Genomic DNA, 27405 nt, shown 5'->3' with positions numbered 1-27405 from the left:
TTTAATTTGCTTCCATGACAAGTTAAAATTCTGGACACATTTCTTCATCGCAATCCATCTATTCCGTTTTAAAGCACTGGATGTAAGCAGGCAATTTTTTTGTGGATAGACATTCTTTGATCGACTGACAAAGAAACAACTTATTCATCAAAGAAATTACCCTTTTAATTCAATATCGATTTCCTTCAAAAAGTTAAAGAACAATTCACTGACACTTTTCTTAAATTTAATCCATCAATTGTTCAACAAAACATCGCGTTATTCGAGTACTTTCGACATTTTAACGAAATCGAAAATGGAGTCTCGCCAGTTTTATTCCAGTTTTATATCCCAACACTGTTATTCGCATTCATAATATGATAATTATCCATCGTAAACACACACAATAATCGTTCGATGCTTAAAAAATATTTAATTGTAAAATAAAAACCCTCCAAGTCCGAATTTATGTTGTCCTTAAATCCAAAGCGTCTAGCTAGTTTCGTCATTTAAATTACGTCACACGAGGTACGTCATAAATTGCGTAATCAATTTAATGAAAATTAAAGTACGGAAAGCTGGTTCTTCATAAATTTTAGTGAAGAACCAAAATAGTATTATAGTATGACTCAAAACCTGTGCCCATCTATAATTTAGTATAAAAGTAAGATATATATTATAGACGTTAATACACGGTTGAGCCGGGCCGGGCAGTGATGATTGGCCCCAGGTCGCAAACCAGGGTTATGCCCCCTGCGGGCCGATTATCACTGCTCGGCCCATCTCAGCCGTGTATCATCCTCCAAATAATCCATCGTAAACACACACACACGTTAACTCGTTAAACGACTGCGTACCCAATGACGTGAATGACGCAATCAGGGGTGAAAGGCAAAAAAAATAGTCCCTATGTACATGTTCTAAAAATAACTGTGAGATAGACCTTATCTAAAAATAACCGTGGAGAAAACCTTATCTTTTCTTTATGAGTCGTATTTGTTCTATAAAATCATTTAGCTGTAGGATAAAATAGGTTAGTGTTGATTATAGATCAGGTTTATCATGCGAGGCTTAGAAAACAAAAAGCACGAGCCTTGGCAAGTGCTTTTTCGTTTTCGTGTCGAGCATGATAAACCTGATCTATAATCAACACTGATCTATTATTCTATTTATCCCACTTTTTATTTTGTAAACCTTTTTGTTTAAACAAAATAAGTTTTACTGGATAATTTCGCTGGATTTATGACGTCATTTCGTCGAAATATTGACGTCATTTCCTGCCGTTGATTATAGATGATGTTTAATCAACGGGGCTTTAATCAACCGAATTCGCTGTAAAAGTGGGATAAAAATCGTTTTGTGGAATTGTGATTTATCGGTTATAATTAACTCTATTAATCGATTAACTGACCGTACGGTTAATTGTTAAATTAACAATCCATTTGTTGTTATTAATATTTACACAATATTTAAATAGATGAGGCCACATGTGTGTGGCAAATCCGGACACGGTTGTGTGCAGTTCGACGATAGAAGCGCATTTCGCAGGATATTGTCCGAACTCATACGTAACAGTCCTAGAAGTTTTTAGCGTACTGTGTTCAGTTCCGGTACAATAAGAGGCGTTCCTGGAAAAAGGTGTTTAATACATGTGCGTAATGTGTCGTCCTAGATAAGCCTGTGCAGTCCACACAGGCTAATCAGGAACAACATTTTTCAACTAAAACGGATTTTTGCTAAGAAGAGACTTCATTTAAATGAAAAATTAAATTAGAGCCTTAATTGTCGTCCCAGATTAGCCTGTGCGAACAACACTTTTCACACATGCATTAAGCCCGGTTTTCACAGAGTAATTCTAAAAATTGTACTTCAGATTGGAGCTGCATTTGTAATGAAGCTTAACTGTATGTTTTATAATGGATTACGGACGATATTAATAATACTCTGTTTATGAGTCGTGTCCGCACAGGCTAATCAGGGACGACACTTTCCGCATTTATTACATGTTTCGTTTAAATGTTTCTTCTTAGCAAAAATCCAATTTATGCGGAAAGTGTCGTACCTGACGACACTTTCCGCATTTATTACATGTTTCGAATACATGTTTCTTCTTAGCAAAAATCCAATTTAGGCGGTGTCGTCCCTGATTAGCCTGTGCGGACTGCACAGGCTAATCTAGGACGACACTTTAGTCACATGTATCATGCCCAGTTTTCTCAGAACGCGACTCTTATATATTTACGTATATAATTGTGGTCAGTTAAAATACATACCGGTATATACATAATACAGCAATACTTAAATGTTCTGTTCACAATTCAATCACAATTATTACATACAGGAAAGATAATATTATTCCTGCACATATACCTACGTTTATATACCGATACCGTATAACACGTTATCAGTTGAACGCCCACAGTCATTGTCGGATAAAATGGACCAGCATTATTTGTACCAGTGGATACAATAGGCTTAGCCGAAATGGTAGAGATCCGGATTATAACCATTTGAACAACTTTCGAATCATTTGCCGACTTTCAGATCGCAGGACGGACAAGCATCTTTACGGACAAGCAATGAGAGATAGCGCCTTGCGTTCCGCATACTTTGTGCGGTTACAGCTGTAAAAAGTTATGTGTTAATGGTTTTTTTTGTTTCGCGATGGTAAAAACTGTATAAACGCATCGAAACAGCAAACACGTAAACTACGAATATCCACTCATAAAATGTCGGAAGATCCGCTCCAGTTCTCATGCAAGAACATGTGGCTTTTAATCAGATCGCACTGCCGATTTCAGTCACGTACGCATAAAACAAAAATAGATTTTACTACACGGATCAATAAACACTTAGAAATATACGTAGTATAAGATCTTTACGTGTCACGTTCTTTTTGTCAAATAACTATAATGTAAGGGTCACAGCGTTCCAGCTTTTCAAAATCACTTGACTAGCGTATACGTGACAGAAATGATTTAAAAATCAAATATAACAATAATATCTTAAATTTATATAAAACTAATACATTTTGATTCCACATATCCGACTGAACCAATGTTTTTAACAACCCCAGAGACGTAAAGTGTTATCTACGTCTCTGACAAACCTGAACTTGTATTCAATGTGGAGTTTTCGATCATTTGTGCTAAATTCACTAAAATAAATAATCTGAGTTGATCATTTTTGTTTCTTTCAAACATACTGATAAATTCACTTAATCGTAAATAAAATAACAAAATAAATATTGGTTTAGGGAATATCGGAAGATGTCTGCATGTAAGTGCATATTACTTAAGTATGACTTAAACAAAATGGCCACAAAAAAGCGTTTGTCCGACATACATACCATATTTTTGTGGCGATGTTAGTGGAAACATATAATTGTTCGCCTTAAGTTTGAAATACCATTTCCGACAATTTTTGCTGAATTATCAGAGCTACTTGGCAAATATATGCTTGAAAACAAGAGCACCGCCTTGCGGGTGCAGACCGCTCATCTATTTTCTTTTTAAAGGTGAAGGGACTCTCATTTTCAATCACAAAGGAGGGAGGAGTGGAGTGAAGAGGGGTGTATAGTGTGGGGTGTCGAATTTATTACATTATCTTCCAAAAATGCGAAAAAAACGCAAAAAAAAAAAATTCGGGGGTGGGGGGGGGGGGTGGGGGGAGTGGGGGGAGTGGGGGGGGGGATTCTTGGGTGCGATGGTTGGACGGTATTTCAAACAAAAAATAATAAAAATAAATATTTGTGTTTTTTAACCGTTTCCAAAAAAATAATTTGAGGGGGGGTGGGTGGGGGGGGGGGGGTATAGTGTAGTGTGAGGGTGTGGTGGTAATTTGTGAGATGATCTAAAAAAAAAAATTTTAGGGGGGGGGGGATTCGGGTGGGGGGAGGGGGGGGGGTTGGGGGGGATTCTTGGGTGTGATGGTTGGACGGTATTTCAAACATAAAATAATAAAAATAAATATTTGTGTTTTTTAACCGTTTAAAAAAAAATATTGGGGGGTGGGGTGGGGGGGTATTGTGTGAGGGTGTGGTGGTCATTTTTGAGACGATCTTAAAAAAAAAAAAATTAGGGGGGGGAAGGGGGGGGGGGAGGGCACGGGGGATGGTTTGGGTGGAGTCTATTGTGGTATGTCAGGTAAGAGTAGTTTTGTCAAAGTATCAATCAAATATAATCATAAATAAAGAAGTTAAGGCAATTTTAGCAAAATGTAATAATTTGACCTTGCGAGTCAAGGTCATTCAAAGGTCAAGGTAAAATTCAACTTGCCAGGTCCATTAACCTCATGATAGCATGAAAGTATTTGAAGTTTGAAAGCAATAGCCTTGATACTTAAGAAGTAAAGTGGATCAAAAAACAAAATTTAACCATATATTCAAAGTTACTAAGTCAAAAAAGGGCCATAATTCCGTAAAAATGACAACCAGAGTTATGCAACTTGTCCTTTTACTGTACCCTTATGATAGTTTGCAAGTGTTCCAAGTATGAAAGCAAAATCTATGATACTTTAGGGGTAAAGTGGACCAAAACACAAAACTTAACCAAATTTTCAATTTTCTAAGTATAAAGGGCCCATAATTCCTTCCAAATGCCAGTCAGAGTTACATAACTTTGCCTGCACAGTCCCCTTATGATAGTTAATAAGTGTTGCAAGTATGAAAGCAATAGCTTTGATACTGTAGGAATAAAGTGGACCTTAACACAAAACTTAACCAAATTTTCAATTTTCTAAGTATAAAAAGGGCACATAATTCTGTCAAAATGCCAGTCAGAGTTACATTACTTTGCCTGCACAGTCCCCTTATGATAGTTAGTAAGTGTTGCAAGTATGAAAGCAATAGCTTTGATACTTAAGGAATAAAATGGACCTAAACACAAAACTTAACCAAAATTTTAAATTTTCTTAGTATAAAAAGGGCACATAATTCTGTCAAAATGCACGCCAAAGTTATCTAACTTTGCCTGCCCAGTCCCCTCATGATAGTAAGTAAGTGTACCAAGTTTGAATGCAATAGCATTGATACTTTTTGAGAAAAGTGGACCTAAACTCAAAACTTAACCAAAATTTTCAATTTTCTAAGTATATAAAGGGCACATAATTCTGTCAAAATGCACGCCAGAGTTATCTTACTTTGCCTGCCCAGTCCCCTCATGATAGTAAGTAAGTGTACCAAGTTTGAATGCAATAGCATTGATACTTTCTGAGAAAAGTGGACCTAAACGCAAAACTTAACCGGACGCTGACGCCAACGCCGACGCCGACGCCAAGGTGATATTTTCAAAAAATAGATGAGCTAAAAATGAATATACATTGCTTAAGTAAACGGACAGACAGGTAGAGCACTTATAGCCACAGTCAAATCATGGGCATCGCACTAACAAAGACAGATTCTGTGGATAAAATTCTACAAAAGTTGCTCGTTTTTTTACCACATTTATTGATACAGAGGCCACAAAACGCCATGCATTTTAAATGAAAACATTGAGCATAGTGTACATAAAAAACTTCAATAAAAATAACGTTTGTTCTGAAAGCTAAAGTATTTTAACAAAATATAATATAAGGTGACCTTCCAATACAAGAAAGATACCTATTGAAAAATAAACAAAATTTAACAAACAAAAACAAGTTCATAAATCATACAAAGTTTAAATTAAATATACAAATTAATAATTGTATTTATATTTAAAGTTTTAATCAAATAAATATTGATAATATATTAAAATACACATATACACAATGAATTTTGTCAATTCAACTAATGTACAAAAATTGACCCGAATCTTGCAAAAATGGGTTTAAAGCCAGTTGGATCAGGAGCTACGCCGTTCGCTATAAAGTCAGGCAAGGTTTCCTGGTCACAAAAGCAGACAGGGTGGCTGTCTGCGCAGATGTACAGGCTGGGTTTGAGCTACTTGGACGCATATTGCATGAGACCAATATTCTTATGACTTCAGTCATTTATTCCCTTATGCAGTTCTTACAAAATCCATAATGTAACACATGTACATTTTACAACCATAAAGACAGAACATTTTCCAAAGTACTTATTATACATTACACATATCAAATTTTAAATGTTTTTTTATTATAAGATATTCTAACTAGTTCCTTTGATAAAACCTACAAACTTAACACAATCTTGTAAGCCTGGCATTACTGAATGTGAAACAGATTATTAACATATACCACATTTCTTATAGTTGAGCTACAGAACAAACAAAACCTTATAAAACAGTGGTCACATGATTAGATAAATTTATACTGAAACACTATACAAATCAACGTACTGTTTGAAAAACTGTATTTAAGACCTTGATCATGTTCATACAAACCATAAATACACTTTGATAATTTAGTAATAATAAATACAATCGTAAATCATCAAACAATAAGTATCAAAGTCTTCAAGCATTCCATGTTTTGTTGTAAAATTTTGTTCAATACAACTATTTAATAGAATTCAAATATGTTTTATTAAAATTGTCCCACTAGCGTAATTCAGCACTATATCAGGAGCTACGCTTATAACAGCAGTCATTTGGACACGCGCACATGCGCAAGGACACTGACCAGACAGTCTTATGCAAAGCTATTTGTTCACAACCAGAGGTCGAAGTGATAAAAGCAAGTTTCTATGGACTGAATGTCACGTATAAATAAATAAAATTTGCTCAAATAAACAATGACAATTTCGTTAGTAAAAATTATGTAGAATTAACAATCAAATAGGCAAAGGCTACAAGATATATTTATCCAAGCAAATATGGTAGTGACTGCATTCTAAAGATGCAATAAAAATTACCTGCATTCTGGTGAAAACCAGGCTGATTGCATGTGCCTTACATATGGTCACACATAAGCCTGTGCAGTGTGCACAGGCTGACACTGCACAGGCTGATCAGGATGACACATTCAGTTTTAATGGAGTTTTATATTTTAAAGTAGTCCCTTCTAAACTAAAAGTGGGGACGGCAGAAAAGTTTATTTTGAACAATATTTTACACTCATACATTATGCCTGGTTTAAGAGAGCATGGCTAAAATTAATCAGCACTAGTCAATATTTAACCACAAACGAATTGACCTTATACTTGTACACAAATTAAGTAGATATCCCCGAAACAGCTTACTCAAGCCCATAAAAATGTTTTTAAAAACGAGCAAAAATAAGATATAAATAAATATGGATTAGATTATTTAGCTTACTGTACAATACAATTAAGATTACAATTTATGCATACATGTAGTTGTAACTGGAAGAAAAGTAAAGGCAGGTTATTGTCATGAGATGAAAGTAAATTGTAACCAATGATGGCAACAAGTGATGGTCTGTCAATAATGATTGATGTTTATAAACACAAATAATTTGGAATTAAATATTTTACACACTGTAATTTGGCATACTCTAAAAAAAAGTGCAAACTTGTCATAAAATCAACCTGTTAAAGGTTTGGGTTACAAATGATTACACAGTAAATAATGGATTCTACTACAAAAAACAGGGATATGCAATAAAACTGGGTCTTCAATGTCAAACACATTAATCTACTTTAACAAGAGATTGCCAAGCAATATTGTCCCCTACTGGTGAAACTCCACTATTGTCAGTAAATTTAAAAAAAATATATTTGTTGCCATAGCAACCAGAATTCTTGACGTAGAAACAAAATGAAACGACGTGCATAATCTCCATATTGCCATCTATCCATGTTTCAAGTTTCATGAAAAAATATAAAGAACTTTAAAAGTTATCGCAGGATCCAGAAAAGTGTGACGGACAGACAGACAGAGCGCAAACCATAAGTTCCCTCCGGTTTCACCGGTAGGGGACAATTGAAATTATACGGTCCGGCAGGTAACCTACCTAAACACATAATTTAAGTACAAGACTTCCATCAAATCTCAAGTAATTAAGCAAAAACTGTTTTTCTATTTTAGCAACAGTGACCTAGACTTTTATACCAATGGCCCGACATCCAATCTTTAACTCTACATGACAGAAACCTACACACAACAAGAGATGTGTTTGTCAGAAACACAATGCCCCCTATTGCGCCGCTTTGAAATAAAATTTCAATATATCATTTGGCAGGTTTAGAAATTATCTCCCTTTTAAAGCTTATTACATCCGTTGGATTGTATTTTTTTACTTTTGACCTTGAAGGATGACCTTGACCATTCACCACTCAAAATGTGCAGCTTCATGAGATACACATGCATGCCAAATATCAAGTTGCTATCTTCAATATTGCAAAAATTATGGCCAATGTTAAAGTTTTTGGACGGACGCACAGACTGACGGACTGACAGACAGTTCAACTGCTTTATGCTACCCTACCGGGGGCATAAAAAGTCAAAACAATACCTCCACCAAATACTAATCATTCAAAGTCAACTGTGTTTCTATTTGAATTAACGTTGACCTTGACCTCAACCTGCCTGGCTCCAAATGCAATCCTATGCCATGTCTGCCGTTCGGCTGCCTAAACATATTTACGAATCCTTTTTAACAAACATTACTGAGCTTAAACCGTTGTTCTATTTGTGACCTTGTCATTGACCTGATCAACTCAATAAGCAATCCAAAGCTAGGTCTCCATGTAAACTATCCACACGCAAAAAGATGAAATTCCCATCGTACGAAGCAGCTTGAATCCTTAGAACTACCAGTATATTTTTTCATTGTCTAGATTTTATTGACCATTGACTAGTTTATAAAACAGTGTCTCCTGATTCATGAGCAAGCGCCCAGGGGCTGCAAACTCTGCCACGTGTCCGTCGGCCATGATGAGGACTCGGTCACTGTCCATGATGGTGTTGATACGGTGCGCTATAGTTAGCACGGTGCTCATCTGAAACTCGCTGCGTATTGTCTGCTGAATGAGCATGTCCGTATCCATGTCAACGCTGGCTGTAGCCTCGTCTATACACAAAATCTGCAAGGCATTAAATATATTATTTAACAAATATATAATGCAGGGAATTAAATGAAATATACATTTTAATTAGATATCATTCAGTTCAATTTGCAAGTGTAAGGAATTATACCATTTATTGAAATATACAATGAAATATAACTTTAAATGAAATATTTCATTACATGCCATATGCAATTTAATGTTATTTGAGCCACCCTATGTGAAAAGGGGCTTTAATGCATGTGCGTAAAGTGTCTTCCCAGATTAGCCTGTGCAGTCCGCACAGGATTATCAGGGACGACACTTTCCGCCGAAACTGGATTTTCGCTAAAAAGATACTTTCTTACAAAGAAAAATATCATAAAAGCAAAAAGTGTTGTCCCTGATTAGCTTGTGCAGACTGCGCTGGCTAATCTGGGACGAAACTTTACGTACATGCATTAAACCCAGTTTTCACAGAGCACAGCCCATATATAATTTTGCATGGCACAATAATGCAATGAGGTCATTGTAAGAACATTGAGACACAAACTTTGTAATAAATTACACATAGAAAAGGTAGTAGTTTTTATTTTATTTTTATACAAAATGCTATCGGCACAGTTAGGCAGGGCATAGTACAGCTCTGAAGTAATTGTGAAAACATGAAGACGAAATAACAGATAGAAAACTATGAAGTTTTTTCATTTGAATTCAATGCAAAAGGCAATCTGAATGATTTGAAAGGCTGAAAGAAATACATGTAGCTGCATATATGAACATGTGTACTGTAATCCTTCTTACTTCATAATTAAATATCACATCTCTGACATTAAGCGACATAGACTTACACAATTTGAGGCTACTGTAGTAGCAGTCAAAAACATCAAGCGAGTCAAAAAGATTACCGATAGCATTTCCAAATCAATCAAACCAATCTTTGTCTCAGTCCAAGAACCATTAATAAAAACAAGCAAATTCATTGAATTGATATCCCCCGCCAAATAAATTTTGTTCATGGATGGGTGAAGAACTAAAAGAAAAGGTATAAGTGAAGGGTTGTGCCTTTTGTCAAATTAAAAAAAAAACTCATTTGCACCTGTGATGGGCTTGCAGACAATAAAATGCAGATAGTATATTTGTCATGAATCAATTAACATTGATAGTATCATGACAAAAGAAGAAATTGCTTGTTATGAGCATTTTCTTAAATAGAAATCTTACAAACCGAGTTATTACCCCGAAAAGTAACAACATACAAAAATAAAAAGGACAATAACTAACAAGGGACAAAATTGTCACAAAACCAGGTTTTCAGTTGAAAAAAAAGTCTGATAAAGGGAGACAATTCAAAATGTGTATTGTTAACCCCCTTGTGTAAAATTGACCTTGATTTCAATTAGAAAAAAAAGTCTGATAAAGAGAGACAAATCAAAATCAAAATGTGCATTGTTACTGATTGCTCATAGTTACAAAGTTGTTTCAAAATCAATCTATTTTTAGTTGTGGCGACTTTGACCTCGGAGATTTTGATGTAATTCTTTCGCGCGATAAACCGTCCAATAATGATGAACAAATGAGCCAAATGATTTTAAAATCTGACAATTAACAACAAAGTTATGGCCCGGAGAAGGTCTTTTATGGCCATTTTTGACCTTCAAACTCAAATTGTGACCTTGACCTTGGAGATATCGACGTAATTCTTTCGCGGGACCCACGTCTAATGATGGTCAACAAATGTGCCAAATGATTTTAAAATCTGACAATGAACGACAAAGCTATGGCCCGGACAAGCTTGTTCCGCCCGCCGGCCTGCCCGCCGACATCGCCAATCTAATAACCAGTTTTTTCCTTCGGAAAACCTGGTTAAAAACTATGATAGAGGATTGTTCTTGAGCATTCAATATTTATTTAGGTGTATTAAAAAGTCTTGCCTTTTCCACGAAAACATTCAGTCTTAATATACACTAAATTTTCAGAGTGTTGCAGAGTGAACACAACATCCGCCATGATATACGTAGAAATAACATAAGTTTTTAAGGTTAATCATCGATCATTGAGTACGACCTTACATGAAGCATTTAGGTAACCTTGACCCTTGATGTGAATCGTATGACCTTACATGAAGTATATTGTGTGACTTTGACCTTAACCCTAGACATGAACCTTGACCTTAACCCTAGACATGAATCTTACATATGACACAGAGCAAGGAAGAAGATTGAGAAGAATTATGGAAGGTTATTACAGAATACACTGATGCACAGCAAAATAATGGCTAAATAATAAATATTTCTATAAATGTGTGACCTTTAATGTGTGACCTTGACTTTGGTCAAAAACACCTTTTGACCTTTGTGTGTGACTTTGACCACGACCCCAGCAAACTGGATCTTATAATTGACACTCAGCTAGATAATGGAGAACAATTGTGGACAGTTATTACAGAATACCATGACACTTAGTAAAAGAATGACTAAATAATGAATAATTCATCAAATTTGTGACCTTTGACCTCAATGTGTGACCTTGACCTTAGCCCCTAGGAGCATGGGTGTTGAATGTTAAGCACCCCAAGACGGTTGAGAACAACAATGGCAAGTTTCATGGCTCTGGCTCATGTGTTAATGGAGTTAAAGCTCTAAGCTTTTATTAAAAAGCATTTTTTCAAGATAAAAAGGGCCATAACTCCATTATTAACAGATGGTGTACAATGCCATTAGGCTTGCATCATCATCTTATGCATATATATACTCATACCAAGTTTCAATGAAATCCGCCAAATCACTTCCAAGATATGGCTCCGGACACAAAAGTGCCAGGCGGAGGGAAAGACGGACGGACAATGCCAAAACAATAACCCTCTGCCTATAGCAGAGGATAATAAGCAAAACACCAGTTCCAAAACATTGCTTTACTAATTTGTCCACAGCAGTATTTCAGTAAGAGAAGATAACCACTCTCCAGTATTATACCTTAGCCTTGGTCAATAAAGCACGTGCCAGGCAGACAAGTTGTCTCTGACCGACTGAAAAGTGTTTTCCTCGTTCCCCAGCATCTGCCCCTAGTCCTCCAAGCTTCTCCACAACTCTGCGAAGGTGACATTTGTCAAGGACACTCCATAGTTCACTGTCTGAGTGAACACAAGTTGGGTCCAAGTTTTCTCGCACCGAGCCACTGAACAGGAATGGGTCCTGGGGTATAATTGCAAACCTAGATCTGAAACCAACAGAAATGGGTCCTGGGGTATATTTGCAAACCTAGTTCTGAAAACAACAGGACTGGACCCTGGGGTATTATTGCAATGGGGTATTATTGCAAACCTAGATCTGAAAACAACAGGAATAGGCCCTGGTATATTATTGCAAACCTAGATCTGAAAACAACAGGAATAGGTCCTGGTATATTATTGCAAACCTAGATCTGAAAACAACAGGAATAGGTCCTGGTATATTATTGCAAACCTAGATCTGAAAAAAACAGGAATAGGTCCTGGTATATTATTGCAAACCTAGATCTGAAAAAAACAGGAATTGGTCCTGGTATATTATTGCAAACCTAGATCTGAAAACAACAGGAATAGGTCCTGGTATATTATTGCAAACCTAGATCTGAAAAAAACAGGAATAGGTCCTGGTATATTATTGCAAACCTAGATCTGAAAAAAACAGGAATAGGTCCTGGTATATTATTGCAAACCTAGATCTAAAAACAACAGGAATAGGTCCTGAGATATTATTGCAATGGGGAATTATTGCAAACCTAGATCTAAAAGCAATAGAAATGGGTCCTGATCTTTTTTTGACTTTTCAGGTTTTCATATGCTTCTTTAATTTGAAAGTGTCAATGTATTTTCCAAACCGGGTTTCACAATGAAAGCAGGTATCAATATATTTATTTTTTGTTTGTTTTATTTTTGTGAACAGATTTTATTGTAAAATATGACCATATAATCTTATATTCATATTTTGAAATAAAAGAGCATCTTTTAAAATCGTCGAAAGCTTAAAACAAAGTAAAAATTGTGTCCATCTTTTTTACCTCTCACAAAGTTGTAAATATGTACATCTCACCTGATATCCTTCAAATCTAAATGAATTAGATCAATTCCATCCACAAAGATGTTTCCCTTGTAAATTTCAACCATCCGAAAAAGCGCCAGGAAAATGCTCGACTTGCCCGACCCAGTTCTTCCCACAATTCCCACTTTCTCTGCGGGTTCAACCTCGAACGAGACCTTGTTAAGAGCATCTGCTAGATTGTGACGGTACTTCATACGTACACCTCTAAAAACGACGGAACCTTGAATGGGCCAGTAGGGAGGTGGCTGCAAATAATGGTTGAATTTGAGATGTTTTATTTATACCTGATGAGAAACTTGAATATAGAGATCTTGATATAAGACAACTATTAATTAAGTTAAATTACATAAGCTCAATATGCTTTTGATCTCTTGCGCAGAATTATAATTTCTAATTTTGCTTAACATGAGCTTCACCAGACTTAAGCCACATGTAAGCAAGGTAATGAAATACCATATGTTATCTAAATTCAATATAATATGAAATTTCTTAAAAATATCGATCTCAATTTTGTTCTGGAGCAAAACATCAATTTTACACCACCCACCATTCATACTTAAATTGCAAAAAGTCAATTGAGTATTTTTTTAATATTCCAAAAAAAGGTACCAAAATGTGGTCACATATGAGTCCCATTCTGTTTAAACTGAGCTTAATGCATTTGTGTTAATAGTATCCCCCAATTAGCTAGTGCAGTCTGCACAGGCTTATCTGGCACAACATTTTATGCACATGCATTAAGTCGACACTTCCCACATCGTACCAGTAGAGATCCCTCCATTCTCTCGTTGGGTACGTCCTCAATGTACTGCTGAGCACGCTCCACGCTCACCATCTGTTTCTCAGTCTCAGCAAACGAGTTCACGACCCCACCCAGGAGGTTGGTCACCGAGAGGGCGTACGAAATCGCCAACCCTACAAGACCTTGACACGGCAACAATTGACAAGTGATTATTTGTTCCATACATGATAGAGATTAAATACATTAATATGTATATATGTGCTAAAATATTGTTTTTATTTTTACCTTATCAGAAAAAAATAAAAATAATAAATGTTCTATGAGACGTGTCAACAAACTTAACCCGTAACCACTTTGATATGCATTTTGACCCATTTGCAATTCCTTACAATAAATTAATTCCTTTAAAATAAACTTTCTAAATTAAAGATCTTTCTGACTAGACTTAAGTTTTTAGGCCTTTATTTCCAAACCTAAGGTACTGATAAGCAGCAAACCCCATAAAGCCTGAACAGACTGACAGTAACTTGCAGGTTGTTCTGGTTTTATGCTGGTTGCATACAGCCGTATTCACTTTGCTTCTGAGTGGGAAGGGTTAACAAATAGAAACGTATAGCAAATTTTAATTAAAGATAAAAGTATGAATATTCTTGTATAGTTATGTGTATAAAATTAAGTCACTGCACTATGCACCCGATGATTAAATGTACAATTCAAATTTTTAGGTGTTTTAAAGTTTGTATCCAAATAATACAACTGCTCATGTATTTTAATATAACACATAAAATTTGTAAACACATTTTCAACTATCACTGTAAAATTGAGGGTGGGATACTATAACTTCTGTCAATTTGAATATATGTAATTTCATTTTCTGAAGGACTACATACGCCATAAAATGCTTATCTAACTTGTAAAGGGACAAGCAATACATTGATTTTAAATCCATTTACCAGGATTGACTGTGTGGAAGTGGTGTTCCAGCACGGCAATGAACGCAATCCCTGTCACCATGGCTACCCCAAGCATCTGCAGACGGAACGCCAGCCAGCTAGCAACAGCCTGTGAGGTGAACTGGGCACGCTGATTGGTCTCCAGGTGACTGAGGTTCTCCAACTGAAACCTGTGATGAATACTGAGGTAGTTGTTGAGAACGGTCATATCTAAGGGGTTATGTTGGGAACACCTCCGTAGAGCAGTACGCCTATCCTCAAAATGTACAGGCTTCATCAATATATTCATTATTTGAAGAAAAAATACAATCATTGTATGAAACATTTGTGCAGCAATCTTGGCACTCAAAGAGAAAATCTGCTTCAAGAAGGAGAAATCATGACCGTGCCTATTGTTACCCTTAAAATAGGCATTCTACTGAAGACTTTTATTCCAAGTTTACCTGAAAAATTGCTGAGAGAAAATTAATTTTGTCTTTGTTATTTGTCATTAATGAATTTTAACTAAAACATTGTTTGATTTGTTATTTCATACCAACACATGTATTTAGCTTCTAAAAAAATAGGTTTCTAAATCAAAGACTTAACTTAAGACAAATACAGGCCTCCAGACCAATTAATCATCATCATTTTCAACATCATTCAGATTTTTTAGCAGCAGCTGAATAAAGGCTACATTCCATTCTTTACATTTATGCTGTTTGGCCCCTATTTAAAACTAGTACCTTTAATGTTCATATCCCTATCAGTGAAATACCGGTAATGTAAAATGTATCCCCAAATTAAGTTTTAAACATTTTTTTCATATTAAAAAATTTCCTAAAACCATAAAACAAAACTGAAATTATCTGTATTAAAACTAATCCTACCAATTTACAGGCAGTTTTTCCTAGCACTCTCTTACAAGAGGTCAAAGTCCATTCTAAATACATTATATTTATAACAGTTTTTGCATGAATCAAGAGTAAGCAAACTTGTTCCCACATGAATCAAGAGTTATCTCTCTTATTCCCACATGAACTAGAACTTTGTCACAGACGTGAAGAATACCCCCACATGCCGCATTGACACATCATATTTTGAATGTCTTCACAAAAAACAGCGGACACCATGCTCAATTTTTAAAACGCACTTAGTGACCCCTTGACCTAGTTTTTGACCCAGAAAGGCCCATGTTCTAACTTGGCCTTAAGATCATCTCCATTAAACTTCTGACCAAGTTTGGTGAAGATCGGATTAAAACTACTTGAATTAGAGAGCTGACAACATGCTAAATGTTCAAAACGCACTAAGTGACCCCGTGACCTAGATTTTGACCCGGCAAGGCCCATGATCGATCTTGGCCTAGACATCATTTAGATACAACTTCTGACCAAGTTTGGTGAAGATCGGATGAAAACTACTTGAATTAGAGAGCAGACAACATGCTGAATGTTTAAAACGCACTAAGTGACCCTGTGACCTAGTTTTTAACCTGGCAAGGCCCATGTTCAAACTTGGCCTCGACATCATGTAGATACAACTTCTGACCAAGTTTGTTGAAGATCGGATGAAAGCTACTTGAATTAGAGAGGGGACACGTAATACGGACCGACAGACAGTCCAACTAGCCAACAGACAAGTTCATTCCTATATACCCCCCCTAAACTTTGTTTGTGGGGGTAAAATTGAAAGGTTTCTTGTCCCCACATGAATCAGGAGTAACCTTTTTTGATCCCACATGAAACAGAGTATTATCTCATGTTCCCACATGAATCAAGAGTAACCTCTCTTGTTCCCACAGAAATCAGGAGTTACCTCTCTTGTTCTTTAATGAATCAAGAGTTACCTCTCTTGTTCCCTTTGAATCAGGATTTACCTCTCTTGTTCCAACACGAATCAAGAGTTCCCTCTCTTGTTCCCCAATGAATCAAGGGTAACCTCTCTGTTTCTCACATGAATCATGAGTTACTTCACTTGTTCCCTCGTGAATTATGAGTTACCTCTCCTGTTCTCTCATGAATCAGGAGTTACTTCTCTTGTTCCCTCATGAATGAAGAGTAACCAATCGTATTCCCTCATGCAGGATTTACCTCTCGTGTTCCCTCACGAATAATGAGATTCCTCTCTTGTTCCCACAGGAATCATGGGTACTAGTACCTCACTTGTTCCCTCATGAACCAGGAGTAACCTCTCTTGTTACCTCATGAATCAGGAGTAACCTCTCTTGTTCCCAAATCAATCAAGATTTACCTCTCTTGTTCCCTCATGGCCCTTATTGTGGTCATGCCAGTTATAGACTCTGAGAAGTGGGCATAGATTGGAGACAGTGTCACACTGGAGATTCTCTTCAACTCACGTGAACTTTCACGGTAGTATTTCTGAGCAAAATATAGATGTTGAACACACAAATTAATAATGTTTAAGTCCCTGTACATAAAAAAACAAAAACTTATTCAACAGCCATATTTAAAATATTTTATATTTTTTCACGTTTTCAAGCATGTTTGCTGACACAAAATGATGAAATTAAAGTGCAATTGGAATATGATAATCATTTTAGACACTAAATAACCTTTATTAATTTTATGAACTGAACATGACCATTAATTTACACATGTACAATCTATGATTCTCTTTGTGTGAACAAAACTATTTGAAAAGTTAACACATTTCTGAAGAACATAATATATGATAATTCTTTTAGACACTAAATAACATTTTAAATTGATGAGACCTCACAATTTTATTAAACATATATGTTCTCTCCAAGAAAAGAACTGAACATGAACATTTTTTATACCAATGTACAATCTATGAAGATTAATTATGTACAAACCTGGATTTTGTAATAGAGCACAGCAAGTGGTAAAAGTAAAACTGCAAACCACGGCAACCCGTAACATGTGATGATTATGGTTCCCAGTATACCGTAGATCTGGGCCAGGAATATGTTCATAATGAAAGGCAGGGAGTCGTCTATGGAGAATATATCCGAGGAAAACCGGTTCACAATACGACCAATAGGTGTTGTGTCAAAAAAAGTGATCGGTGCCTGCAAAGAATAAGAGATTTATGGTAAAAGATAAAGATAACTCAACCGCTCACAGAAATCACTGTGCTTCATCTAAACTTGATATTATATTGACTATTATCAAATATATCATAATCCTTTTTTCCACAGACTAGAAACGTGTCCCTGCTATATAACAAAGAAATAATTGTTGTGTGACACATATTATGTGAACATTTAATATATCAGTAGGTTGTATATGTAACTACACATTAAGACTATTTTACAATTTGGACTTCAACTTTTAAAGCCCCCATAAACACTCCATATAAACAAATATTTTGTAAATTATTTAAAAAAAAGTTAAGACAAAAAAAATTAGTGTTCCTTATAGTAATAGCCAAAATTACAAAGCTAGACGTGGTCTGGTAACATAGATTTAATAGATACAAAATGCTTGTTTTTATTTTTTGTGTGACAATATATGCCATGTTCATTTCCTGCAACAATTTCCGAACATTTATGAGTGAATGTGAGTTTGGCTACAGGACTCATGAGACGGGCAGCTCATGAGAACTACTCCATGCTTCTGACGCTGCCCAAAACCAATCTTGTGTTCCCTCGTAAATGTTTAGATATCGTTGCAGAAAACTAACATGGAAAATATTGTCACACACAAAACAAGAGATTGCCAAGCAATATGGTCCACTACCGTTGAAACTCCACCATTGTCAGAATTTAAAAAATATATATATATTTGTTGCCATAGCAACCATAATTATTGACGTAGGAACAAAATGAAATGACATGCATAATCTCCATATTGCCATCTATCCATATTTAAAGTTTCATGAAAAAATATGAAGAACTTTAAAAGTTATCGCAGGATCCAACAAGAGCTGTCAGAGGACAGCGCGCTCGACTTTTCGAGTGCTTGACAGTATAACATAAGCCATCATGGGCAAATTGTTCATATTCAATAATTTATTAGGCAATCTTTCAAAAATAAAAAAAGGAAAAAAAAAATTATTTTTTTTTTTGGGGGGGGGGGGTGTAGTGGTGTTGAGAGGGGGGTATAATGTGGGGTGGGGTCATTTATAAGATGATCTTTCAAAAATAAAAAAAGGAAAACAAAATTATTTTTTTTTTGGGGGGGGGGGGGAAGGGCAGGGTTTCTGGGTTGGGGCATGGGGTATTGTTTGGGTAGAATCCTTTGTGGTATTCAGGTAAGTGTTGTTTTGTCAAAGTATTAATAAAATCTGATCATAAATAAAGAAGTTATGGCAGTGTAACTAAAGTAATATGCATATTATAATGGAAAAAGGGCCATAATTCTTACAAAATGCTTGATACAATTGTCTGCTCTTGTTTATAGATTGGGGTCATGTTGGTAAAGAAGTTTGCAAAATATGAAAGCAATATGTCAAGGGACATTGAAAATATTTGAGGTGGTACGCAAACTTTAACATAGATTTATCAATATTATGTATATTCTAAGTGAAAAAAGGGCCATAATTCTTACAAAATGCTTGATAGAGTTGTCTGCTCTTGTTTATAGGTTGGGGTCATGTTGGTAAAGAAGTATGCAAAATATTAAACCAATATGTCAAGGGACATTGAAAATATTTGAGGTGGTACGCAAACTTTAACATAGATTTATCAATAATATGCATATTCTAAGTGAAAACAGGGCCATAATTCTTACAAAATGCTTGATACAGTTGTCTGCTCTTGTTTATAGGTCGGGGTCATGTTGGTAAAGAAGTATGCAAAATATTAAAGCAATATGTCAAGGGACATAGGAAATATTTGGGGTAGTACGAAAACTGTAAGATTTGCACGCTCACGCTAACGCTCACGCTAACACTCACGCCGACTCTGGGGTGAGCAGGATAGCTCCACTATACATACTAATATAAAATAGTCCAGCTAAAAAAGTATGACGGACAGACTGGCCGACAGACTGACAGACAGACTGACAGAGCGCAAACCATTGTCACCGGTAGGGGACAATAAAAACGTCACTTAACGCACATGCGTAACCATGTCTAGACATTACCTTCAATATGTTGCTGAGCAGTCGAGTGTGTATGGTTCTTGCGGCACAAACTCCTCCGTAGGCAAATAGGAATGCTCGTAGGAGCGTGAACATAGAGTTGGCCCCCGCCAGGCATCCATATATGGTCAGGTAGAACATCACATTATCACCCGCGGTAACCAGACTACTCATGTTGCTGCTGTTACTTGAGATCCTGATACAAACAGTACACACATGTTGAAAACATAAAATTAACTGAAGAAAAAAATTAAGCATCAAAATGTATATGTTTATGCTCTATGAAAATTCTTACAAAGTAATTCAGTTCTGCAATTCTCCTGACTGCTTTCATGTTTTTACTGAGTGAGCCTTAATGTTTATGCATTTTGTTATTCATTACAGAATTAACTAGTGCTCATAAATGGTTTCATGTTTTCATTGAGTGATTGAAGTTTACAGATGGCCATATATATACTTTTTCTATTCTACTTTTGGTATAGATTGTACAAGAATACTAGAGATGTGGGTTACTATTAGTTTAGTAAAGCTTTTTAAAGTATTATAACAATTCAAATATGTTTGAGTGATGAAGTTAATATAAAACTATAGGCAAATTTGTGTCTAAAGAAAGACAAACAGACATATGAACAGATATCCATGGAGATTTTAGTATAGCCACCTATCAAGGCGATGGTTGGGGGGGGGTGTATAATGAGACATGTGATTGGGCATTGAATGTTTAAGTCATTCAGTCATTTATAAGATTTATTCCAAGGGGTTCTTCTGGCAAAACCCATTTCAGATATTGTTTATCTTTCAGAGTACCACTACCAACCTGTGTGCTTCTGAGTGCGAGACATTCTGACCAGGCAGTACAGAGTGGGACACCCAATATGACAGCCACCAATCGTTGACATTCCTTGAGGCTGCAAGCATAACCAACACGATCAATCAAGAGAGAACCTGTCCAAGTAGACTTGAAATATCAGTGATCAAATGAGTTTCCATTTTATGGCAGCATTTCTTTATGATATAACAGAATCATCAATGAAAGTATACAATTTATGTTTATTACCCAGTTACAGCTGCACAGGATAAAATGTAGCAAAGCGTTAGTAAGAATAGTTTTAAGCACTAAATGTACCAAGCAACAAGTGCTGTCACAAGTTCCAAATGGCACTAAAATATAGTTTTGACCCAAAAGCATGACCATGACCATCAAAGTATAGAAAAACAGACAAGTTTTATTTATTGCATGAAAACCAGAAAATCAACACAGAGCCACAACTCTGCAATACAAAAGAATTATGATATTTGTACTCGACTGCTCCTAAATGTTTTTTTACATTATCAGATTTTTTGTAAGATTCCCTTTCATACTAATAGTGTAATGCTTAAAAAAACAAGGGCTGTTTGTAAAACATGCATGCCCCCCATATGGGCTGTCCGTTGTAGTGGCAGCCATTGTGTGAATACGATTTTTGTCACTGTGACCTTGACCTTTGACCTAGTGACCTGAAAATCAATAGGGGTCATCTGCGGGTCACGATCAATGTACCTATGAAGTGTCATGATCCTAGGCAAAAGCGTTCTTGAGTTATCATCGGAAAATCATTTTACTATTTCGGGTCACCGTGACCTTGACCTTTGACATTGTGACCTCAAAATCAATAGGGGTCATCTGCAAGTCATGATCAATCTACCTATGAAGTTTCATGATCCTAGGCGTATGCGTTCTTGAGTTATCATACGAAAACCATTTTACTATTTCGGGTCACCGTGACCTTCACCTTTGACCTAGTGACCTCAAAATCAATAGGGGTCATCTGCGAGTCATGATCAATCTACCCATGAAGTTTCATGATCCTCTAAGGCGTATCCGTTCTTGAGTTATCATCCGGAAACCATTTTACTATTTCGGGTCACCGTGACCTTGACCTTTGACCTAGTGACCTCAAAATCAATAGGGGTCATCTGCAAGTCATGATCAATCTACCCATGAAGTTTCATGATCCTAGGCGTATGCGTTCTTGAGTTATCATTCAAAAACCATTTTACTATTTCTGGTCACCGTGACCTTGACCTTTGACCTAGTGACCTCAAAATCAATAGGGGTCATCTGCAAGTCATGATCAATGTACCTATGAAGTTTCATGATCCTAGGCCCAAGCGTTCTTGAGTTATTGTCTGACAACCACCTGGTGGACGGACCGACCGACAGACCGACCGACCGACAGACCGACATGAGCAAAGCAATATACCCCCTCTTCTTCGAAGGGGGGCATAATTAAACAAGAGCACCGCCTTGCGGGTGCAGACCGCTCATCTATTTTCTTTTAAAAGGTGAAGGGACTCTCATTTTCAATCACAAAGGAGGAAGGGGTGGAGTGAAGAGGGGTGTATAGTGTGGGGCGTGGACATTTATTACATTATCTTCCAAAAATGCGAAAAAAAATGCAAAAAAAAAAAATCGGGGGGGGGGGGGGAAAGGGGGGGGGGGGGAGAAAGGGGTGGGTGGGATTCTTGGGTGCGATGGTTGGACGGTATTTCAAACATTATATAACAAGAGGGCCATGATGGCCCTGAATCGCTCACCTGACTCATTAAGATCAGATGAAAACTATGACCTCTATTGTCTACACAATGTTTTTCTATGATTTGACCTAGTGACCTAGTTCCTGACTCTAGATGACCCAAATACAATCCCAATCCAGATTTCATCAAGATAAACATTCTGACCACAGTTCATAAATATTGGATGAAAACTGTGACCTCTATTGTCAACACAAGGTTTTTCTATTTATTTGACCTAGATTATTACCCCAGATGACCCAAATACAATCCCACCCAGATTTCATCAAGAATTCTGACCAAATTTCATAAAGGTTGGATGAAAACTGTGATCTCTAATGTGTACACAAGGTTTTTCTATTATTTGACCTAGTGACCTAGATTTTGACCCCAGATGACCCAAATAAAATCCCAACCCAGATTTCATCAAGATAAACATTTTGACCAAATTTCATAAAGATTGGATGAAAACTGTGACCTCTATTGTCTACAGAAGGTTGTTCTATTATTTGACCTAGTGACCTTGTTTTTGACCCCAGATGACCCAAATACAATCCCAAACCGGATTTCATCAAGATAAACATTTTGACCAAATTTCATCAAGATTGGATGCAAACTGTGACCTCTACTGTCTACACAAACAAATTGTTGACGGACGGACGCACGGACACACGCAGGCACGCACAACGGACGCCGGACATCACACAATCACATAAGCTCACCGTGTCACTTCATGACAGGTGACCCTAAAAATATGTGTCGGAGATGAACATGAACAGTTGTGGTTTAAAATCCAATAGAAACAAGGGCTGTTTGTAAAACATGCATGCCCCCCCTATATGGGCTATAAGTTGTAGTAGCAGCCATTGTGTGAATACGTTTTTTGTCACTGTGAATGGTGGTGGTGGTGGTGGTGGTGGTGGTGGTGGTGGTAGTAGTAGTAGTAGTAGTAGTAGTAGTAGTAGTAGTAGTAGTAGTAGTAGTAGTAGTAGTAGTAGTAGTAGTAATAGTAGTTGTAGTAGTAGTAGTAGTAGTAGTAGTAGTAGTAGTAGTAGAAGTAGTAGTAGTAGTAGTAGTAGTAGTAGTAGTAGTAGTAGAAGTAGTTGTAGTAGTAGCAGTAGTAGTAGTAGAAGTAGTAGTAGTAGTAGTTAGAGGTAGTAGTAGTAGTAGTAGTAGTAGTAGTAGTGGTAAAAGTAGTAGTAATAGTGGCAGTAGTAGTAGAAGTAGTAATGGTGGTGGTGGTGGTGGTGGTGGTGGTGGTGGTGGTGGTGGTGGTGGTGGTGGTGTGGTGGTGGTAGTGGTGGTTATAGTAGTCGTAGTAGTAGTAGTAGTAGTACTCGTAGTAGTAGTAGAAGTAGTAGTAGTAGTAGTAGTAGTAGTAGTAGTAGTAGTAGTAGTAGTAGTAGTAGTAGTAGTGGTGGTAGTAGTAGTAGAAGTAGTAGTAGTAGTAGTAGTAGAAGTAGAAGTAGTAGTAGTAGTAGTAGTAGTAGTAGTAGTAGTAGTAGTAGTAGTAGTAGTAGTAGTAGTAGTAGCAGTAGCAGTAGCAGAAGCAGTAGCAGCATTACAAGACCAATACTTAAGAATGATCAAATGGGAAAAGGCAACCTAGCACTGGCAGTAAATATGGGGCTCATTTACAGGTCAGATTTGGAATCTCTGCTGTAAAATGAGATTTTGAATGAATTAAAGGGAGGCAAATCTGTAATAAAAAGAACATGCATAAACCGTAGTTGTTTCCCTTGTTTGAACCATGCTAAATCCTTACAAGTTTGGAAAGAATTGGATGAAAAATTTGGACTTTATTGCATAAACACCATTTTCTCAATTCAAGGGGAGGTAATTCTGTACTTCATGGACCAATAATGCTCATTTTTTGTAGGGTTCGTGTCCTCATTGATATAAAGACACTGTGCAAATTTGGAAAGGATCGGACAAAAAATGTGGAAGATTTTTGAAAGTTTTCACAAAATAGGCAAAAACGAATAAACATGCAAAGTTCAACGAGCTCCTGCGGCCATGTTTTTTGACGAATCAAATTTCTTTGAACAACTTTTTCAGGGGAGCCTTCAAAGGTCATCCCTGTGAAATTTTTTGAAAATCTGATGAGCGGTTTCTGACAAGAAGATTTTTTAAGGTTTTTACCATATATGGTCATGGCGGCCATCTTGGTTATGTGATCAATTTTTTTTAACAATTCTTTTGTCCCATGACCTAGGGATGCTCCACATGAAATTTAGTTGAAATTGGCTCAATGGTTTAGTAGAAGAAGATGTTTACAAATTGTTTACAGACAGACAGACATACAGACAGACAGACGGACGGACGGACGCCGGACGGTGAGTGATCACAATAGCTCACCCCGAGCTATCGCTCAGGTGAGCTAATAAAAATAAATATTTGTGTTGTTTAACCGTTTCAAAAAAAAAAGGGGGGGGTGGGGTGGGGGGGTATATTGTGAGGGTGTGGTGGTCATAAAAAATTAGGGGGGGGGGGGAATTCGGGGGGGGGGGAGGGGGGATGGGGGTATTTTTGGGTGCGATGGTTGGACGGTATTTCAAACATAAAATAATTTAAAAAAATATTTGTGTTTTTTAACCGTTTCAAAAAAAAAATTGGGGGTGGGTGGGGTGGGGGGGTATAGTAAAGTGTGAGGGTGTGGTGGTCATTTGTGAGATGATCTTAACAAAAAAAAAATAAAAAATAAAATAATAAATAGGGGGAGGATTCAGGGGGGGGGGGATGGGTGGGTGGGGGGGGGATGGGTGGGGGGGGGGGGGTTAGTATAGTGTGAGGGTGTGGTGGTCATTTGTGAGATGATCTTAAAAAAAAAAAAATCGGGGGGGGGGGGGGGGGGGGGGTTCAGGGGGGGGGGGGGGAGAAGGACACGGGGGATGGTTTGGGTGGAGTCTATTGTGGTATGTCAGGTAAGAGTAGTTTTGTCAAAGTATCAATGAAATCTAATCATAAATAAAGAAGTTATGGCATTTTTAGCAAAATTTAATAATTTGACCTTGAGAGTCAAGGTCATTCAAAGGTCAAGGTAAAATTCAACTTGCCAGGTACAGTAACCTCATGATAGCATGAAAGTATTTGAAGTTTGAAAGCAATAGCCTTGATACTTTAGAAGTAAAGTGGATCGAAACAAAAAATTTAACCATATATTCAAAGTTACTAAGTCAAAAAAGGGCCATAATTCCGTAAAAATGACAACCAGAGTTATGCAACTTGTCCTTTTACTGTACCCTTATGATAGTTTGCGAGTGTTCCAAGTATGAAAGCAATGTCTATGATAGTTTAGGGGTAAAGTGGACCAAAACACAAAACTTAACGAAATTTTCAATTTTCTAAGTATAAAGGGCCCATTATTCCGTCCAAATGCCAGTCAGAGTTACATAACTTTGCCTGCACAGTCCCCTTATGATAGTTAATAAGTGTTGCAAGTATGAAAGCAATAGCTTTGATACTGTAGGAATAAAGTGGACCTAAACACAAAACTTAACCAAATTTTTAATTTTTTAAGTATAAAAAGGGCACATAATTCTGTCAAAATGCACGCCAGAGTTATCTAACTTTGCCTGCCCAGTCCCCTCATGATAGTTAGTAAGTGTTGCAAGTATGAAAGCAATAGCTTTGATACTTAAGGAATTAAATGGACCTAAACACAAAACTTAACCAAAATTTTCAATTTTCTAAGTATAAAAAGGGCACATAATTCTGACAAAATGCAGGCCAGAGTTATCTAACTTTGCCTGCCCAGTCCCCTCATGATAGTAAGTAAGTGTACCAAGTTTGAATGCAATAGCATTGATACTTTCTGAGAAAAGTGGACCTAAACGCAAAACTTAACCGGACGCCGACGCCAACACCAACTCCGACGCCAAGGTGATGACAAAAGCTCATAATTTAAAAAAAAAAAATAGATGAGCTAAAAATTATTTTAATCCCCTCAACATAAATTAATTTATGCTCCTTACTTGAAAAAAAATATGGAGCAGATAGTCATTATCTTGTACTCGGCATTTAAGCCACTATCACTATATGAAGAATCGTTTCCATATCTTCAATACTTGCAGAACTTTGCTCCACACAACAAAACAGACTATAAAAAAAACCCACAAGTTGAAATATTTCCAAAATTAAGGATAAAGACATGCGTTTTGAATTAAAGCTCACACTTCCTCTTAATGTGCACTATCAATGTACAAAGTTTTATTAAAATATTTTTAATACTATGGAACCTATGCATAAGGAAATTTGCTAAAAGGCAATAACTCCTGAAGAGATTTATATTTCTTGTACACTGAACTTTCTCTTTAAACCTTAATTATATGATGTTTCATTTGAATCATCCAATATTTCCTGAGATACACTTCACAAGAGAAGACAACAAGAGCTATCAGAGGACAGCGCGCTCGACTATTTGAGTGCTTGACATTATAACGTACCGGGGTAAGCCATCATGGGGAAATTGTTTATATTCAATAATTTATTAGACGATCTTTCAAAACTAAAAAAAAAGGACAAACAATTTATTTTTTTTGGGGGGGGGGGGTGTTGACAGGGGGTATAATGTGGGGTGTGGTCATTTATAAGACGATCTTTCAAAAATAATTAAAGGAGAAAACAAAAAAAAATTGGGGGAGGTAGGGGGGGGGGGGGGGGGGGGTGAGAGGGGGGTATAATGTGGGGTGTGGTAATTTATTAGATGATGTTTTAAAAAAAAATTGGGGGAGGTAGGGGGGGGTGGGGGATTAGAAGGGGGTATAATGTGGGGTGGGGTAATTTATTAGATGTTTAAAAAACAAAATTGGGGGGGGGGGTTGGGGTTGGAAGAGATTCTGGGTAGGGGCGTGGGGTATTGTTTGGGTGGAATCCATTGTGGTATTCAGGTAAGTGTTGTTTTGTCAAAGTAATAATAAAATGTGATCATAAATAAAGAAGTTATGGCAATTTAAGCAAAATGTTCAATTATCTGTGTGTAAAAGAGGCCATAATTATGTAAAAATGCTTGATACAGTGGTCTGCTCTTGTTTAAAGGTTGGGGTCATGTTGGTAAACAAGTATGCAAAATATAAAAGCAATATGTCAAAGGATATAGGAAATATTTGGGGTAGTACGCAAACTTTAACATAGATTTATC

At 36.7% G+C, this 27405-nt stretch overlaps 1 protein-coding gene across 2 annotated transcripts in view; it reads right to left on the bottom strand.

Moving 5' to 3' along the window:
• Positions 1 to 7612: 7612 nt before the first annotated feature.
• Positions 7613 to 27405, bottom strand: part of LOC127875001 (ATP-binding cassette sub-family C member 10-like) — a 34622-nt gene continuing 14829 nt past the window's right edge. For both annotated transcript variants that reach the window (XM_052419725.1, XM_052419726.1), the window contains 9 exons: positions 20530 to 20620; positions 19716 to 19908; positions 17483 to 17698; positions 16897 to 17024; positions 14665 to 14834; positions 13733 to 13893; positions 12961 to 13214; positions 11863 to 12106; positions 7613 to 8926 (listed from right to left, as the gene is read on the bottom strand). In XM_052419725.1, coding sequence (XP_052275685.1) covers positions 8684 to 8926; positions 11863 to 12106; positions 12961 to 13214; positions 13733 to 13893; positions 14665 to 14834; positions 16897 to 17024; positions 17483 to 17698; positions 19716 to 19908; positions 20530 to 20620 — 1700 coding nt within the window. In that variant the 3' untranslated portion in view covers positions 7613 to 8683. The remainder of the gene's footprint in view (positions 8927 to 11862; positions 12107 to 12960; positions 13215 to 13732; positions 13894 to 14664; positions 14835 to 16896; positions 17025 to 17482; positions 17699 to 19715; positions 19909 to 20529; positions 20621 to 27405) is intronic.

Source organism: Dreissena polymorpha, chromosome 3 (assembly GCF_020536995.1).
Source record: "Dreissena polymorpha isolate Duluth1 chromosome 3, UMN_Dpol_1.0, whole genome shotgun sequence".
In the NCBI taxonomy this organism is placed as follows: Eukaryota; Metazoa; Mollusca; class Bivalvia; order Myida; family Dreissenidae; genus Dreissena; species Dreissena polymorpha.
The sequence above is the reverse complement of the archived record's forward strand: the minus strand, read 5'-3'. Positions and strand labels throughout refer to the sequence as shown.